Source organism: Neolamprologus multifasciatus, chromosome 10, assembly GCF_963576455.1.
Source record: "Neolamprologus multifasciatus chromosome 10, fNeoMul1.2, whole genome shotgun sequence".
Lineage (NCBI taxonomy): Eukaryota > Metazoa > Chordata > Actinopteri > Cichliformes > Cichlidae > Neolamprologus > Neolamprologus multifasciatus.
In genome coordinates this window covers 23,685,812-23,705,810 of record NC_140448.1, presented here as the reverse complement: position 1 = coordinate 23,705,810, position 19,999 = coordinate 23,685,812, and the positions used below count along the sequence as shown (strand labels likewise).

The following is a 19,999-nucleotide window of genomic DNA, read 5'->3' as shown; positions in this document are numbered from 1 at the left end:
TCTCAAAATCTTCCACCAAAGACTTTTTTGAGTCTAATTGCAAAGCAAAGGCCTCACCGTAAAACCACAGCGATGCGCTACATTGCCAAAAGTATTCACTCAGGCATCCGAATCATTGAATTCAAGTTTTCCGATCATTTCCACGGCCACAGGTGTATAACGTGCAGCACCTGGACGTGCAGACTACTTTTACAAATATTAGTGAACGAATGGGTTGCTCTCAGGACTTGCCTGTCCAACAAGTCCAGTCATGCAGTTTCCTTGCTACTAAATATTCCACAGTCAACTGTTAGTGGAAGTGACTTGAAGCCATGAAGTGGTAGGTAGGGGTGGACGATATACGATAGAAACGATAATTTGGCCAACGACAGAGATTTTGACTATATCGCTCTATCGTAATGGCGCCTGCTTGATGACGTCACAAAGCTGCGCCCGTTTTGGTTGAAAGCCTCGCAGCGGCTACAAACATTATCATCTGCAAATCATGGCGGGCGACAGTCATAGCAAAGAGATGAAGCACTTTTGAAATATGGGGAAATCCAAAAACTGCGCTTCCTCCACTTCCGTAACATTGATTCATTAATGTTGAATTCTCTCGCAGCTGCTCTATTCCCATGTTGTTGCAGTATATTAATAACTAACCTCATATTGTGGATGAATAATCTCAGTTGTTCTCCTGACGGAAGTTTGGCCAGTGTATAGCATCCTGCTATGCAATTGCATTTGTCCCTAACCACCAGAATCCCTCACGTTAGCTTTTATCAAGTGGGGAAAAAAAGTTGGCGTTCATCCTCCAGCTTCACTGTGCTAATGTTATGCTAACATAGCTGTGTCGCTAGCAATCACGTAGCACAACATTATATACCAGGTAGTCCAACTTCAGTAACCCTATAAACGCCACTGCTGTTTAGTTTTCTGTCTTCATTTGTGTTGGAAGTGGTAGCAGAGCTGTACTTTTAATTAGTTTCAAAAATCTCTCAGTCAGAACATGGTATGTCATGTTTAGGTGGAAACTAGCGAGCTAACTTCCTGTTAACTTGTAACTCCGTTAAATGTAATAAATTTTGTTTCCATGGATGCCTGGATGTTAAACTTAATTGTTACACCTGGTAAAGCAGCAACGCTGATAATTTTATTAAAGATGAAAGAATTTAGACTGTTTTTAACTCTTAGTGTTTGTTTGTCTTTGGGACCTGAAGCAGACAGAGTTTTGGACCCAGATTACTCCGCGAAGCTCCTCATTACGGCAGCCGTAATGCTCTGACAATCCATCAAGCAGTGCGGCTTACCGAAGTTGTACTAAAACATTTTTTAACTGATTTCTGCACGCCCAAATCGGTTCGAGGTCAGTAAGCACAACCAGAATTCATACATAAGGCACATTCTCGATTTTTGCGAAAATTAAAGGATTTTAAGTGTGCCTTATAGTGCGGAAAATACATTATACAGAAGAAAATAATATATCGCGATATCGTTACTGCACGTGCTTCAAATTATACCGCAATATGGATTTTAGGCCATATCGCCCAGCCCTAGTGGTAGGCTATGTAAAGTTACAGCTTGGTGTCAGTATATGCTGAGGCAAAGAGTGTGCAAAGGTCGCCACCTTTCTGCACAGTCAGTTGCTACTGATCTACAAAGCTCATGTGACCTTCAGATTTGCTGAAGACCAGCGCAGAGAGAGCTTCATGGAATGGTTTTCCATGCCTAAGTAGCTGAATCCAAGCCTTACAGAACCAAGCGCAATGGAAAGCATCAGATGCAGTGGTGTAAACCACACTGCCACTGCACTATAGAGCAGTGGAGACGTTCTCTGGATGACATCACGCTTCTTCATCTGGTAATCCAATGGAAGAGTCTGGGTTTGGCAGTTGTCTGACTGCAATGTGCAAAGTACAAAGTTTGGTGGAGGAAGTATCACAGTGTGGGGCTGTTTTTCAGGAGTTCGGCTTGCCTTCTTAACACTTTACCATACCAAGACATTTTGAACAATTTCATCCTCCCCACATTGTGGGAACAATTCTGTGAAGCCAACAATGCCTAAAAGCGAATGTAGAAAAGGTTACACTTCCAGGGATGTATTAAAAATTCATTAACATGCTGGCTGCAATTTTAAGATTGCACAAAGAAACCAATCAGTATCTGACTGTATGTGGACCTTGTGACCACCTCTGTGTCTTTCTTTCAGTGTCTCACCTCAGGGATCCATAAGGCACAGCTGACGTGGACCCACTTAGTTCCACTGCGGGTGGGCTTGAGTGCCCCCCCTCTCTTGGGGCAGAGCAGACATTTTGGCTGGACCCCGAGAGCGCAGGTCCGACACAGCCAGTTCCCCTGGGGTACCTTCAGGATGCCGTAACACGCCTGCAACAGGGAAAAAAATAAAAAAGGAAAGTTATGACAGGTCTTAATGCGAAAGCTGCATAAAGATGGTTCTGAATTTACATAGGTTACCAACCATGACGTAACATGCAAGCCAATTTATTCTGGCTAACCAATTCTACCTACAAAGTCTTTGTGCCAAGTTAACCAGCCAATAGCTGTAACTTCTTATACAGTGGACAGATTACTAGCCTTGCTAATAAGAGAATGGAAAACTACGTCAAATCACCATAAATAAAAAGTTCATTAAAGACATATTTGTACACTGAAGCACATTAACATACACCCCATGTAAACCATTAGGTGTATATTAAAAGTGGTATTCCATATACTCTGTGTTGGCAAAAAGATGACAGTCAGCTTTTCAAGCCAACCTAAAAACAGTGAATTTTGTTTTGTTTTTGTTGTGATTGAGCACATAAGTGATGCAGCAGCTGATCCGGTTCTCAATCCATTAAGTTTTCTTGTTGTCGGTTGCACAAACTAATGAGAATTACAAGCCGCTGAAAAGTTAAGAACGCTCTCAAGCAGTTATATCGTGGACACATTCATCTCGACATGACTGCTGCAATACAGTCACTCGGCCATAAAAAGCATGAAAATATGTGAACGCATCAGGATGTCACAAAACTGACCATATTACTGATGTCAGCATAATGGTTAATGGACTGGTACTTATAGAGCACTTTTCTATTCCTTTTTACTACAAGCTTCATTCACTCATTCACACAAGTGCCTGTTCCTATGCCTAAGCCCTTTTAATCTAACATCACACACCAACGGACAAATCGGAGGGCTTTTAGTTTGAGCACAGTTTGGGTAAGGACCAATAAGGTCATCAGTATGCGAAGTAGCAACAATAAAATCATTAGGAAAGACTAAAAACCTAAATAACTTGCTTTAAATGGGGAATGGCTTTCCTGTGTTAATGACGTACTTGCTTGCAACAGTAACCGTAGAAGACATTGGGTGACTCCCAACAGGAATCTTGGCATAACTTTCACCAGCTACACCCTAAAGCCTGCGAGTCATCTTCCTTTTTAAGTCAAAATCCCCAACATACATTTGGTTTCAATGCAACAACTTGCAACAAGGTTTTATCCACTGCTGCTCCAATTACAAATCTCAATTTAATATTTCTTTATTTTAATAAGAACAGCATGAGCTTAAAACACATCTGAAATGCCACATAGACTTTATTTTGTTTTTTTAAAGCACAGCTGGGTTTTGTATGATCAGAGCTCCACCCAATTCCCCTTCCGCTATCACAGAGGGGTGCCATGGAAGTCTTTCATGCCAGCGTAACAGCATGCTTATATGTTTCTGATAAGATCCGGTCCCCAGGGTTAGAAACAAAGTGTTATTTTATTGTCAGACATTATTTACTCATTCATTGTTAGAAAGGGTCTACTGTGGCAAGTGAAGCATACGTAATGGCTCTTTTTCTACCATTATCCCTATATCCTCAGATCTATCATATCAAAGCATTACTCCTTTAGTTGAGCCTCAAATGAAATTTAGACGCCCCAAATCCCAGACCATCACGAGGGAAGGACACATCATATTTCATATAACTAAAAAGGCAGAACACACATTCATATTAGACTTAGAGGATTATAAAACAACAGAGACAAAGAGAAAAAAACAAACAACCTTCAAAGAAATGAAACACGAAAGTCTCCGTCTTTGTTAAAAGCAATTAAGGGACTCTTATTGATGAAATGATTTTATTGATCAAACAAAGCACCTCAGCAAGCATGGCCTGTGTTTCACCTACCGAGCGTTAGGGAGACCACTTTACCAGGGAAGGAACAGACGGTGCTGGATGTGGTTACAAACTAAAAGCAATATTACTTAATACTGCTGGGAGCAACCTTTTCTTTCATCGCCTGCTACAATTTGTTTCCATGACACCTCACCTTTTGGCACGTACCTATTTTTACTCAACAAATACTACTAGGAAAACACCAGAGGCTCCTAAGAGTAATGTTTTGATGACTTGATCCAAAAGTTATTTATGCCCCACGTTCTTGAAATATGTGCATGAGGCCACACATGCAAGGAAGAGGTGATGAAATATACGCTTATGCCAAAAACCTGCCCCCCTTCCTTCACCCTCAACCGGTTGCAGAAGATGGCAGCAACTCCCTGAGCCTGGTTGTGCTGGAGGTGTCTTCCTGTTAAGTTTTTCCTTCCTACTGTTGCCTTCTGATTGTTGGGCTTTTCTTTGTGCTATTATAGCGTCCTTACCTTTCAGTCTGAGCACCTTCAGCCGACTGCTGTTATTTGGTGGAATATAAATAAAATGGAATTGAAAAAAAAGAAAAGAATTGGACTTGAATGGAAATAGCGTGCTTTCAAACATGCTTAGGTGAGAAAAACAGAGATATTTTATATATTGCTGTGCTTCTTTATGAACAGTAAGAGCAGCCACGCAAAGCTGTTATGAAATGGAGTAAAAATACGTTATATTTAAGATGATTCATATTTCCTCCTGTTTCACAGTCTGGCTTTTGATTTCATATGCAGAAAAAAATTCTTTATAGTTCTGAAAAATGAGAGGAGACTTAACCTCCAGATTCTGATTGCTAATTTTTGTCTGATAGTGGGAAACCGAGCAGGTTTTGTTTGAAATATCAAAAGCACTGAGCTCAGGATGTTTTTCCTAAACTTGAATACTCATTATAAAATCCTCATGCAACTTAAAGGAAACATTTTTTTAAACTTGGATTTTCTTTCGATTTAAATAAAATTCAGCTGAGGTGGAGGCGGAGGTGGACACAAGGTTGTCTGGTTGGGAGTAAAGCCCAGACTTGAGGGTGTTTTCGACATTGAGGCACAGCTCGCAAGGTCAACTGCAAGTCCCGGGCGGCCGCAGCCTCCACCACAGGCGGTCTGCTGTTGCAAACGAGAGGCTAAGGTGGGTTTCTGAGGTTTACCTACGGAAACTTTGTTAGGAATTTCAAATCTTTGAATGATCTTGGCTCAGACTGAACTTTGCAGAGCTTTAAGTTGGGGGTCACGACACACAGCTGTCAAATAAAAGGTGAGAGTTGAATTTGTAACGCAAGAAAAAAAGAAAAGGCAGTTAGTGCAACACAGTAACTGTTTTAACATGATTATCATGTTTTCATTACCATTGGAGGCCACAAACCATAACTGAAAATAACACTGAATTAGTCGCCCAGGACTCGTTTATTAGAGGAACTGGAGGTGACAGATTAAAATGAGATCAGTTCTGCAGTTGTGGGAAACTTCTTCCATTCTGTGTCATAACAGCAGGTAAGCAGGGGCAGTCTGAAGGGAGTGATAGTGTGTTTAGTGCCAACTGAGCCGATACAATAATTAATATTCTGTCACTGTGTGACAAACACAGCAGAGCCCCTCCAGCTTCAGGCTGTCACGAGAAGTATTTGTGAAAGAACTGCTCTATGTGCACCTTTGTGCAGTTCATGTACTCAGTCGCCTTCTTATTCTGCAGAAACCTACACAAAACTCCAAACGCAAGGAGCATACAGTGCATACAACTCCACAACTGTGCACAAACAAAAAATGTGAAGAACTTAAGCCCATAATTGCTGACCTGATGAACACAGACATTGCACTTGTCACAGAAAACCATCTCGTTGCCGTCCTCTCCCTCCGGGGAGCGGCAGACGTCGCAGACCACGTCCTCATCGTACTCGATGCCCAGGCCTTCCTCTGTCTCGATGGCCTGCTGCATCTTCTCCTCGCACACACTCTCCAGCTCCACCAGAACGCACTCCATGGTGAGCTCATCGAGCTCCGGTAAGCCTGACAAAGTAAAAAACAAAAAAGATTAGTTTGCATATGTCGTACAGACGAAAACTGAACCAGATAGAAACTAATCATCCATCTCTTGTGAGGCAGGAAATTCTTGGTGATTAGAGGATTATATTTTGTCTGGTGCTAAGTTGTTTTTTGTTTTACACATATTGTTTTCTCTGAAAGCTAGGTTGAGTGAAAATCCAAAGACTCAAGCACGGCCTCTGGGAGAATGGATGAGTATTTAAGAAAATACTAAGCCTGTACAAAACAATTAAAGCTAAGAGTAGAGTTCCAAGGTCACCACTCACTGGTTTCTTTGAGTTCCTTTTATCGACAAGGATAACAGAAACGAGAAGCTGCTTAAATGAAGTTCAAAACAAGCACGCCAATTTACAGATTTCAAGTTATTTTGGGCCTAAACGCTTTGCATAACACTAATTTGAAACACACACAGCCTTCATTTGCGTGTTTATCTCACAAGGTCACTTTCTGTTTCTTCAGGGCGGCTCAGGGCGAAGCGTGCTGAAAATTAGCCAAGAGTGTCAGCTGGAGTCGACTGCTATCCAGAGTAAGAAGAGAAATATCACATGTGCTCTGCAGGCCCATTAGCTACCAAAGCCAAAATTTGAAGAAAAGCAACCAAAAAATAAATAAAAAAGTGCCATTAAGCCTTTGTTGCCCTCAGCTTAGCTAACTGTGCCAAAATGTGTCGACATTAGCATCAGTATCCCTGCTCCATTTGCATCTCAAAGTAATGCCTTGCTCTAAGGCTGGTTAATAGTTGATGAAGACTGATCTAACTGGCAAACGCATGCCTTCTTCCTCACGAAAAATAAAACGTTTAAGATACCAGGAAAGCAAACAGTCTGGTTTCCAGGATCGTGGCGAACAGATGTAGAATATTATTACCTCATTACCTGCGATAAGATTACAGTGATTATACCAAATGGGTAACAGGAAAGCATTAAATCTATTGTGAAAATATTTTTTGGTTTTGGGCTTTTTTTTTTCCTGAAATGCAAATGATTATTTCGATAACAGTTTAAAAACCGTACAAAAATATTCTAAACAACATACCAGTGTGAATGCTGGCTGTAAATGATGTTCACACAGATTAAATCACAGACTGCATATCATTTGGTCATCATTTTAAAGTTATGTGAAACCTTTGCAAACCTAAGGTCCAGGGGCCAGGATTGGCCCAACAGACACCCCAATGCGCCCCATTTGACATCTTTGGAAAATAGGAAGGGATGCATGAATTTTGGACTTTCAACAGTGTTAAATAAACTTTATAGTTAGTCCTCCACCACAGCCATTCAAATGAGAGCAGAGTAAAGTAATAGTTAAAAAATTAAATGAAGGAAAAGTTCCTATTTTTTCACTATTTGTTATAGAAATGTTTTTTAATGTTTTTTATAATGTATCCACAGTAAAATACATAAATAAATGAATTTAAAAAATGGATTGGAAATAATGAAATACATCTCTGAAACTTTTCCCCTAATTTTACAGTTTTATTTCTTTCCATTTAATGAGTTGTGCTGACTGATGTCTTTCAATAATTACAGCAGAATTTCTCTACCATCTTTTTCTTAAATATTGAGATTCTCATTTAAGATCAAAGTGGGTTGTGTGTGGCCCACGATGTAAAATGAGTCTGGCATCGCTGCTTTAGAGTAAAGACTGATACGCACAGAGAGAGTTGTGAAAATTTTTTTGAGTTGTTCAGATGCAAACTTGTCGTGGAAATCAACATTGAGCGATGATGATCTGATGCTCATGTTTCTAAGCAAGAAAAGGAAGAATCGGGGATTCTAGTTTCATCCAATTCTTTTTTTGTGTGTGTGTGTCCCGTTTGGATCTTTAGCCATCAGAATTGTTGTCTTAAGGGCAAGAAAGATGCCAAGCGGATTTATTTTACCAAGTGGATCATCATGGCCTTGCCATATTGGTCCATTTGATTGACCTTTATTATAGTTATGTATTTATTTTATTTTCGGTTGCTACAAACGGGACAGACATGACTGGGGGATAGGACAGGGAGAAAGAATGAAAGAGAGGGAGAGAAAGAAAACCAGAGGGGAGAAGAGACGGTGAGAAAGGGGGGAAGAAAGAAAGAAAAACAAACAAAACACCTGGATCACCTGTATGGAGAAAAAAAAAACCCAGAAGAGAAAGCAAACAAAAAAAGAGCAACATAATAAAAACAGCACCGTCACAATAAACTAGCTAGCAGTAGATAACAGTAGATACTAAATATTAAACGATATTGTGCAGCACACAAGATAGACAGCGCACAATGTGCTTTGAGGCAGCAGCCAAGAAAGGTGTAGTCTGCGTCTGTGAACACCCGTGTGTACACCTGTGTGCACACCTGTGTGGATCAGCATGCTTGTATTCCAAAGGTTTCTCCATGTAATGATCTGCTAGGGAGTATGGGGAACCATACTTTTCATCCAATTCTAACGAGAAAGCTGCAGCAGGGAGAATTTCATGGTTTGAGCCTTAGGTTGAAGCTGTATCACGACAGCTTTCGTACGTATTTCAGGATGTCAGTGGGGCAGTTTGAGCTCCTGGAGGAGAGATGTAAAATTCGAGCTTGTTCCAAAAAAACAAATGCCACAAATTTGTCCATCTAAAGTACGCGGTACGCCCTTCAGATGATTCCTGATTAATACAGCTAATCAGAGGCCAGTGTCATTAGAGTCCTGCATGCAGCAATCAAAATAAAACTTTATCAAGTCTGTAGCTCTGCATTATTCTTTGACTCATTTGTAGGATTTTGCACTCAGTTGGGAGGTTTTTATAACTGGAGTGGGTCAATTTGTGGATATCTTATTTATGTCATTCATTCTCTTCCAATCAAATAATAATATTAACTAAGCAGCAGCATGATTTACTGCTCAGGATCTTTTTGCCAACAGGGTGAGCTGCTGTTTAACCTCCCATACCCCTGCAATGTACTGAAAATAACATCGACTTTATTATGATAGCCAACGTCTGCTGCTGAGGCAGAAAACACATGGATTGGGCCTCGAGCTGGAACATCGACATGAACAAAGAAAGAACAAGAAGAAGAACACACGTGATTGTTGTCGTGGATTCAGAAGCTGCTTCTAAAGCCGCTGAAAAGGGGAAGCAGAGTTAGATATTAACCTGCCGTGACATTTACATCATGAACTAAGCACACATACCAAAGACCGCATTATCTGTTGTCTCCGTGTTTGCATGTGGCAGCTGTGAGCACATGCAGGGATTCATTCATTTTTGTGCATGTGCGGTATTTGTGTGTGTGCTTAAAAGTAAAACGGAAATTAACACAAACACACAAAAAAACAACTTCCTTTTCTTCATGCTTTGATTCTTCTAGTCTGCCTGACTGCTTTGGTTTTCAAACTTCCATGTACACTGTGCCTTAATGCACTTCTCTAATTGTATTTCTATTAATCTATTCAATGCAGCGTAATGCTAAACACTCTGATCTTACAGTAACCCAGAGTTACTAATCCTTATAATCAGAATTCATGTTTATTTAGCTGCTGTAATGACCCAGTTTTCTCCAAGAAGACACATTTTTCTACAGCAAAACACAGCTGCCAACAAATATTGTAAACACGTATGATATCATTGAATGTTAAAAAAAGATGATATTTGATTTTGTGGGGAAAAAACCAAAAAGCACAAGCTGGCTGTGTCCCAGCGGCACAAAGCTGGATTTTCACAAGAAAAGTTGTTAGGCTCCAGGTTATCCGCTTGTAATACCACATGTACTGTGTGGCAAAGTCAGCACAGGCTGGTGCATCTCGTGCAGCTTCATACTTAAGATACGCTGCTGTTTGTGTAAACCGAGCAAAGGATAGGGAACAAAAGACAGAGAAGGAGAAAGAAATGAATGATTTAGCCTAGTGTGATTAGGAAACATAACTGAAAACTAGCAATTAAATTCAATTTTATTTATATGGTGCCAATTCACAGTTGCCTCAAGGATCTTTAGATTGTAAGGTAACGAACATACACCCATCAGATTAGCCCCTATGAGCAAGTACTTGGCAATGGTGGGGAAGAAGAACTCCCTTTTAACAGGAAGAACCTTTCGGCAGAAAAGGGCCCAGGGAGGGGCGGCCACATTCCATGACAGGTTGGTGCATCTGATCAATCGCATTGCTGTGATGCCATATTTTTTGCGATGTGGTTAAAACCCACCCTTGTTTATTCTGGAAATAATAATTAAAAAGTGTCCGGGGTTAAAGAGTAATTGTGTTTCCAGGTAGCAAAACTGTGGCATCACAACAATGTGACTGGTCACTTGGAGTGTTGATCCTGGATTTACATCAAGGGGCGATCGTGGCTCAAGAGTTGGGAGTTCGCCTTGTAATCGGAAGGTTTCCGGTTTGAGCCCCGGCTTGGACAGTCTCGGTCGTTGTGTCCTTGGGCAAGACACTTCACCTACCGCCTACTGGTGTTGGCCAGAAGGGCCGATGGCGCAATATGGCAGCCTCGCTTCTGTCAGTCTGCCCCAGGGCAGCTGTGGCTACAGCTGTAGCTTGCCTCCACCAGTGTGTGAATGTGTGTGAATGGGTGGATGACTGGGTGTGTAAAGGGAGGAAAAGCGCTATACATACATACAGGCCATTTACCATTTACATCAAATATGATGGCTGAGGAACAAAACCAACACAGGAATGTCCGATCATCCCGGCGGACTGGAGGATGCCGAGGAAGAGAATAGAGAAAGTAGCATAAAGGGAGACGGGACAAAACTACAAGAAAGTTTTATGAAAAGCGGTATTGTGGGGGCATGGGGCGTGGAGAAGTGGTCAGCGCATCATGCCTGAGTATAGCAACATAACTAAGAGATGATTCAGGGTCACCTCATCCAGCAGTGATTATAAGTTTAAGAAAAAAAGTAAAGTTTTAAGCCTAATTTGAAATCAGAGATCGTGTTTGTGTTCTGAACCCAAACTGGTGCTGGAAACTGAAGGGTGTGCTACATGAATGATTGAATGATTAAGAAAGAAAGTGCTCTGCTGGGATAATCTGGTACCAAGAGGTACCATGTGACGGAGTCTGATTATACAAGTCTTTGTATGTAGAGGAAAGGATTTTATATTCAATTCTTGATTTAACATGGAGCCAAAGAAGAGAAGCTAATATGCTAATATTATAGAATCAGCTACCAGCTGAAAGCAAACAGTGTTAGGGCTTAACATTTACCAAGTTTCTTTGCTTTGTTACTCTTCTTTAGTAGTTTTTAGTAGTTTGTGTGCTTAGTGGGAAGTTATGCAGTTGTACATTGTGCAACCTGAGCCTGCAGGAGTTCAATTTGGGCCTTGAATAATTCAGTAACAGTGTGCGGTGTCTGAATTGGCCATACCCGTCCAGGTCTTTAAATGTATATTTGAGACTTTTTGCCAATTTTGACAACCCTAAAGCTGAATAATGCAACACCATCAAACAAAACTCCTGAAATAATCAGCGATTGCAGCATGTCCAGGATCAACATTTGGTCTCCAAGAGCATATTGTGAACACAAACAAAAATACACAGATAAATCTAAATAGGATGTGCAGCACTGAGACAGAAAACGCTGAATAATCCCATCATGATTCGGCAGCCTCACCCAGCAGAACCAATCAGCCGTCTGTTTGTTTTGTTTAGCGTTGAAGGTTATGAGAAGCTTCTGCCAGCACGCGTGTGTATGCGCACGCACGTCCGAGTTTGATTTAAAGTGAATGTGCAGCAGAAATAAAGCCTGAAACCCCAGCGGGGATTTATAGACACAATTACTATGCTTTATCTGAAAGGAGCCGATCAGATATTGAGTAAAGTGGCGGAGATGAGAGAGATGCTTGGGGTCAGCAGTTGTCACCATGGCAAAATGGGGGATGTAGAAAAGCAGAGAGGTGAGAAAGTGGCAGGGAAAAAAGGAAGCGAAAGGGAAGGAATAATGAGAATGGAGAAAAGAAAGAAAGAAAAGAGGCCACACAGCAACACTACAACATATTCACAGCATCTGCAAGTTTCAGAAAACCTCATTTTAAGGCTTTTTATGTATTTTTTTTTAATAGAGTGATTTTTAAATTTAAAAAAGAAATGAAAGGAAAGTCTGGTGTTTGCTGGAACATATAAGATAAAGGTTCTGAGACTATAAATGGGTGGTAATGGAAAAGAAAAAACACAGACCTACCTGTGAAATGAAAAGAAAATGCTACGGCACCTCTTTAGCTGATTAATTCTTTACTTAAAAACACCAGCTGCCAGTCTCATTCCTCAGGAGAGCTTTCCATATGAACTGAATGTAGTAATAAATCAACAAAAATAACTAAGTAATAATATCTCTTTAAAACAAACTAAAGAGTCGCTCCCATGCTTTCCTGTCAAGCTTATAAAACACTGGGCAGAATCTCTGATATTTAGCTTCAGCACTACAGGGGGAATGAAATTCACACACTACCCAGCTAAGAACTCCCATGAAGTGAAAACACATCATTTATGACACATCGGGGTGAGTCACTTCATAGAGGTCAACACTCAGACGAAAAACAAGTCAAAACACATCATTTCCAGCGCTTCATCCTTTACAACCGTGTTTACAGCCTTTGGAAAGTCTTCTGACGCTACGCAAGCGGAGTGGAACGGCCCTACATTTACACAGGTTAAGTGAGATTTTCCTCAGTGTTTTCAGGCTATTATTATCAATAATGCAGTGCTTACCCATCTGTCTGAACTCTTGGTTGACTATCTGTAGCCAGGCAACATCCAGGTCATCCAGGTCATAGCAGCTGTAGAGCTGGGTGGGAGGAGGCCGAGTATCACCTTCCCTCTCCTGCCCGTTGTTGGACAGACCACCTGTCGACTCCGGCAGCGACCTGCAACCAAAACGAAGATGCATGCAGAGAGTTTTATTTGTGCGGCCTGGAAGCAACAATAACTCTAGTATCCAAGAATATCCACTGAAGCAAATGTTGTGTCGATGTCACTGGTTGTCACACAGAATCGGATAACTGCCAAAATTCAAGTTTGGTTTGTTATCCATGCACTATCCTCTACTCTCTTTTAGTGTTACACTGTATCCGGTGTCTTGTGAAATTCACAGATCTGTGAATTTTTTTTAAAACTCCATGTGCTCTGTGAGGAAAGTGGCTCATTATACCAACATGAATTACGAGGAAGTCCTTACAGACAGGTCCTGACCTCATTTGTCCACAAATACTGAATCACAGTATGACGGATTAAAAAAAAAACCCAAAAAAAAAACAAAAAGACCCAATGACAAATCAAGCAGTTGTGGCCAGCAGTGACACAACGCTCCTTCAGGCACTGTCTAGTCTCTGGAGCCTGGGGACCAAATGTCTGTTGTCAACAACAGCAGGAAATGGGGTCAGGAACTCTGCTCAACCCACTGGGAACCAATAAAGACTAATAAACACACGCAGGCCCACATAAAGCATTGGGATGCTGCAAGAACTAACAAACACGTGAAAAGGCACAAAATAAATCGCATACGCGCCATCACGAAGGCAGCGACCACACCCGAATAATAGGCGGGAAAAAAAAAACAAGACAGCATTTACAGTAGATCACACACACGAACACAACAATTTCTCCAAAACATCTCTGTGTTTAGCATAGTAACAAACACACACCCTTTTATTCACTCGCTTGCCACTGAAGTCGAGACCTTTGCGTGAAAAGGTGAAGTGCGTCACGATCACAGCAACAAACAACAAACAACCTTTAGCTCTCGGTATTGCTCCCGGCCTTCAACGGCTCATTATCACACCGCTTACTTATTACCAGCCTCCTCCATTACTACTGTCACATCAAACAGCGCTGAGATCATCTTCCTCATCTTCGTCATTATCATTATCCTCCTCATTATCACCGCCACCGCTGGTGCCGTCATGATCACAAAACAGCTGCCACAATTTAAATCCGCTGTCTTCACCAGAATCACGTTTCACGGGAGTTGCCAGCTCAGTTAAACGTGAAAATAACACAAACCAACGATGTAAAAGCAAAAAAGCTTTTAAGATAAATGTTATGAACAGACCAGAATAAGTTTTTAATCTGGTGTATACAGTCATTTCATCCAATGAGCTCTCTGCAATAAAAGGCTCGACTCAAGTGGTTGCTTTCTGGTTGTATTATTATACAGAAGCAAGGTTGCTGGGCAACTATGTCATTTTCCAGTTAAGTCGGCATCCTGCAGCAACTATGTCACTATTTGTGGAGGAATTTCTGGATTAGTGTTCAAAACTGTGATGTTCTGACTCTGAACGTAAGTGGTTTATGTGCATTTCTGTTACATTTCTATAGCTGTGTATGTAGACAGTAACAGATTAGCAATTTTTGACACTTAATCTGAGTTATCACTGTTTTATTGCCGTTTTATCACAGTCTTGATCATCTTTTATCACCAAAGCCCCTTAGAAGACTCCAACTGACTGCAGGATGGGGAGCGCCGTCCTGGTCCCCATCTTCAAGGCAACTATTTCCCTAGTCTCATTATATACTGTCTACACAACATTTACCCCAACTTTCTTGTAACACAGGTCTAATCTGTTTTTGAGTCATCAAAGTCAAAGTAGCCCAGAACACAGCACAGTCATTGTTAACTTGTGTGTACTCTGAGTCTACAGTATTTCAAAACCAGGATTTTAGCAGTACAGAGAAGCAGCATTGAAACAGCTGCTGGTTAACATGTTGTCTTTAATTTCTGTTTGGCATGTTTAGATCAGAACAGCAGAACGAGATCCATCGTTATTTGGAATTTGACTTTAATAAAACACAGTGTACGAGAACTAAACAAAGGAGAAGCAAACGCAAGAAAAATGTGACACAACACTATATGTATGCTAATTGGTGCATGCCAATTATAAGTAGTGTTGACCAAGTTACTTGAAAACAGTAATTTGTTACTAAGTACTGATAACTTCTCCAAGAAAGTAATTATTTATTGTCCTTTCAGCCCAATTCTACTTTTTCTGCATAATTGATCATATAAAATTGAATCAAATAAAAAAGTCTCATTTTAAAACTTGTTTTATTAGTTTTAATCTTTTAACTTTATGCATGTTGCTTCCCACGCAGAGTGAACAGCAGACACTAATGGTTTTGTCACTTTTTACAGAATCAAACTCAAAGTGATGTCAGTAATTACAAGCTTTAAACGCTACATGGTTGCACGCTGTCCCACACTCCATATTATCCATTGTTGATCTACACGGACGTCGCACGCTCGTACGTCATTGTCGTCATTGTCATGAGACACTCTCACAAACAAAATCACGGTTTAGTAACGCAGTACCGCTGCATGCTTACTGGAAAGTGACGTTAATCTAATTACTTTTTTGCAATGGTAATCCCTTGCTTTACTCGTTACTTGAAAAAAGTAATGGAATTACATTCAGTGGAAAGGAGTTACATACTTTCCACTGAAAGTCAGTAACATTCTTGCAACTATGGTTCACTGATCTCCCTCCATCATATAAGTATCAGGTAGAAAGCAAAGCTGAATTCGAATATATTTATATACGAAGACAAAACAGCAGGAAATCAGACCCTGTTCTGGCCTGCTTTCAGGCTGATATCTGACACTGGACAAACAGGCCTGGCCAGTTAAGTGGCAAAGGGGAGAAAAGAGATGCACAAACACACACAGAGGGAGAATAGGTTCCATAATGGGGACTCTGGGCTGGCTGTTTCCGTTATGTAACTTTAAAAGCAACAAGTTTCTTATTACAATGGAGGCTGGTGTTGTTTCATTATTAAAGGATAAGGCTGGTGTCATTCTATAGACACTTGGCTTTAACAGCAAATGCTGTAAGAAAAGGCCCAGAACCGAAATTGTGTTAAGTTGACTACTTCTTACTCCTCCCCGTTTCCCACTGGATCCTACTGAAAACATAAATCCTTTAAAATGATTCCTACATATAGCACATGGGTAATTTTTATTTTAAGCAGGAGACAATCCTTCCTTTGATGGGAAGTATTTCTCTGCAGATAGCACAGGCGATTCTGGTTAATAGGATGAACAGTACTAAGAAAAATCTTCAGTATAATCCAGCAAAAACTGAATACCCAGTCCATAATGTAATAACCCATCAGCGGTGTAATATGCTGGGATGTTATCAGCCCAGTGCTATTGGATTTTATGATACTCTTCATGTTGTTTATTTTAATATGGACTTTATTACATTTTGTTTTATGACTGGAATGGTGTTTGTTTGGCTTCTAGCGAAACATGAAAATGATAAAAGAACTAAAACAGAGATGAAAATTCAAAATTTTCACACCAGTTATATCCGTAAAATAGCTGAAAACTTAGATGTCAATCGCCCAGCCGATACCAACATCAATCCGTGAAAATAGATTGATGTCTTGCATTAATCAGTCCAGAAAGAAAAAACATACAAGAGACATACTGATTCATCTTGTAAAGTAGTTAGCATTTTAGGAACCATTTTCCAATTCATTTTACTCTCTTAGCGATATACTTTGGCTTAGATGTACGTTAAATGAGATGGAAAAAACAACACGAAGGGAAAAGATTACCTCACAATAACATCAAGTCATTCCACATGATGCTTATCAGGAGTAAATGTGTTCCTCCTTTGATAAGTATCGTGTATCCTACAATCACATGGACGTCATTCATGCACACTCACTCAGTTACACAACGTAGGTAAACAAAAGTAGGTGCACAACTTCTCCCTTTGTCCAGGTTTTATCAAATCAGGGGAGGTGGAGATAAAATGCAGAGTCATCCGTCAATACTGAAGACAATTATAGTTTCCAGGAAAGCTGTAAATAGATTTTCTGCCCTTTTATGGTATTAAGTGCAAACTGGAGAAATTATTTTTTTAAATATTAGATTTATTTCAAAGTCACAAAGGCTGGCTCATCAAATTTCAACAACAGTACTACCTTTTGTATAGCTTTGTTAACATGAAGCGAGGCGAGCATTTCTCATGTGTAAAAAGTGTGTCGCTATTCAGGTTGATTTCTGCACTAAAATACACCCACCATCCCCGTTTGCCTTAATAGCATAGATTCAACAAGGCTTTGGAGATTTTGGTCCGTGTTGACATGACAGCATCACACAGTCTCTGCAGATTTTTGAGCTGTGCGTCCATGAGGTGAATCTCCCATTCTACCACATCCAAAGGTGGATGATCTGATATCCTCGTGTTGGTGTTGTTCCCTCGTCATCATAAATAATGTTGTTCCAGGTTCCACATTGCAAGTGACCAATCACCTTCTCCTGACGTCATCCGCGACCTCGAAAAAACACAAACGCCTTCAAAAAATCGACTTCACTTGTGAGAAGAGAAACCGCCTCTGTAAGGACAATATGTATAATGCTTACCGTTTATTAAAGAAAAGTATCCTGAAATTCAAAGACTTCAAGTTCCTGGATCGGCGGACAGAAGCGGTTTCTCTTCTTGCAAGTGAAGTAGATTTTTTTAAGGCGGTATTTTCAAAGGCACAAAAGGGGGACGTCACAACAATGTGATTGGTCACTTGCAATGTTGAACCTGGAACAACATTTATTATGATGATGTAGGAACAACACCAACACGAGGATATCAGATCGTTCTCCAAAGGTACTCAACTGTATTGGGATCTGATGACTGTGCAGATCATTTGACTACAGCGAAGTCAATGTCATGGTTCAAGAAACCAGAATGCTTGAGCCTACCTGAGCTTTGCGACATATCCTGTTGAAATCAGCCATAGTACACTGATCATAACAGGATGCTCAATACCAGGCTGTTGTGTCCTCAACCACTGATAAAAGGCAGGAAGGAGCCATGCTTTTTCTCTTTTTTTTTCTCTTTTTTTTTTCTACTGTTCAGATTTTGAAGAAAAGAAAGAAGAAGAAAGTGTACTTTATTGATCCCCTAGGGAAATTCCTCTCTGCATTTAACCCATTCACTCAGTGAAGCAGTGGGCAGCCATTGGGCGCCCGGGGAGCAGTGTGTAGGGACGATACCTTGCTCAGGGGTACCTCAGGGTAGCAGTTCAGGGAAATTGAACCCCCGACGTTCCGATCATGGGGCCACCACTCTACCTACTGAGCTATCCCTGCCCCCTTTGGTGAGCCCTGGGTGAATTGGTGACTTAGTTGACTGTTTTTAGCTAACAGGAGTGGTACCTGGTGTGGTCTTCTGCTGCTATAGTCTATCTCCTTCAAGGTTCATTGTGCTGTTCTTTATACAGCAGAGATGCTCTCCTTCATACCGTCATTGTAGTGAGTGGTTCTTTGAGTTACTGTTGCTGTCCTATCAGCTTAAAGCAGTCTGTCCTTTCTCCTCTGACCTCTGAACTTAACAGGACATTTTCACAGAGAGAACCGCTGCTCACTCGATATTTTCTCTTTTAATGACCCTTCTCTGTAAACCCAAGAGATGGTTGTGTGGGAGAATCCCAGTAGATCAGCAATTTCTGAAATACTGAAACCAGACAATTTGGCACCAAACACCATGCAAGTCAGTTAAATCGCCTTTCTTCCTTATTCTTATGTTCATATCGAACTTCACCTTGCCCACGTCTACATGCCTAAATGCATTAAGTTGCTGTCGTGTGACTGAATGATTTAATATTTGTGCTTAAAATCAGCTGCAGGTGCATCTAAAGTGATCGGAGAGTCTATTTTCCACTTTTGACGCTGTTTTTCTTTGGATGTATATTTTTGTGACAATATCGAGATCATGACAAAGTACTTTACATATTTATGTTCTTCTCCATTAGAAGAAATTAAAGAAGCATACACATCTGACCTGAGAACTATTAGGAAAATTTTAGAAAGGTAAAAAAAGACAATCAGTAAATACATTTTAAACCAAAGCCAATAAAATCTTTATTCTATAAGATGCAGTTGTTTTAATTTCTTAACCCTTTTTCTTCTGTTTTTCTTTGGAAACACTTGTGTTTGCGTTTGAGAAGCTCTACTGAGAAAAGCAACGGAGGGAGAGAATTTAAACCTTTCCTCCTCGGAGTCATAACAACACAACACATGACTTGGCTTTGATCTTAATCGTGTGTGCAATGAAATATTCAGAAGGAACTCCACACATTGGGGACTCTGAATCCTAAAACAATGCAAATCAAACACCCTCCACCTCCCCTTAAATCCCTCTCTTCAGCTTGAAGCCCCTGAGCGGGACTGCCGTTCCTCTGCTACACGGGATGTGCCTCTAGGGAGCCGAGGAGTGGGAACTGTAAAAGTATATTTTGTGGCGTAACACCGCTGAATAGGATGTTATGCGAGCTTGGACAGCGAGGACGGGAGTTTTACATGATTGGTTGTGCAAAAGTGAAAAGAAAAAGTGAACTGGGTCAAATTACTGATGCGAACGATTCTTACGCTTTTGCCTCAGTGAAATATACCAAGGTTTTGGCAGCCTTACTGGAAAAAATCATGTTATGTCTATGCTAGATCTCATTTCACTTCTCATGCTAAAATGTTTGGCAGGTCACTTGAATTGTGTCTAAAGGGAGAATAATGCGTCTTCCTGGTGGCCTTTTAATCTTTATCATACACATGGAAATAGCAGGTAGCTTAGGGGAATCCCCTTGTACCAAAGCCAGTATTTTATATTAAAAGCTTACCTGCAAAGAAAGGTGTTCCTAATCAGTAAGTGTTACAACACGGCGAGTGAAACTGTCATGCAACAGGTGCAGAAAGAGCTGCACAGTTTTGCTGATACACTGGGTTAGAAAAAGTCAGCCTAGCCTTTTTCTCACCGCTGTGTAAATCTCACTTTCCTCCTTTACATGAAATGCCCATAATAATCTCTTCTCAAGGAGGGATGAAGTG

The 19,999-nt window shown here is 40.7% G+C and overlaps 1 protein-coding gene across 2 annotated transcripts in view; it reads right to left on the bottom strand.

The window, feature by feature from the left end:
- jade2 (jade family PHD finger 2) overlaps window positions 1-19,999 on the bottom strand; it is a 226,654-nt gene that overhangs the window by 98,449 nt on the left and 108,206 nt on the right. For both annotated transcript variants that reach the window (XM_085175897.1, XM_085175896.1), the window contains exons 5-7: window positions 12,889-13,043; window positions 5,966-6,177; window positions 2,197-2,364 (exon numbers count right to left, since the gene is read on the bottom strand). In XM_085175897.1, the coding sequence (XP_085032023.1) occupies window positions 2,197-2,364; window positions 5,966-6,177; window positions 12,889-13,043 (535 nt within the window). The remainder of the gene's footprint in view (window positions 1-2,196; window positions 2,365-5,965; window positions 6,178-12,888; window positions 13,044-19,999) is intronic.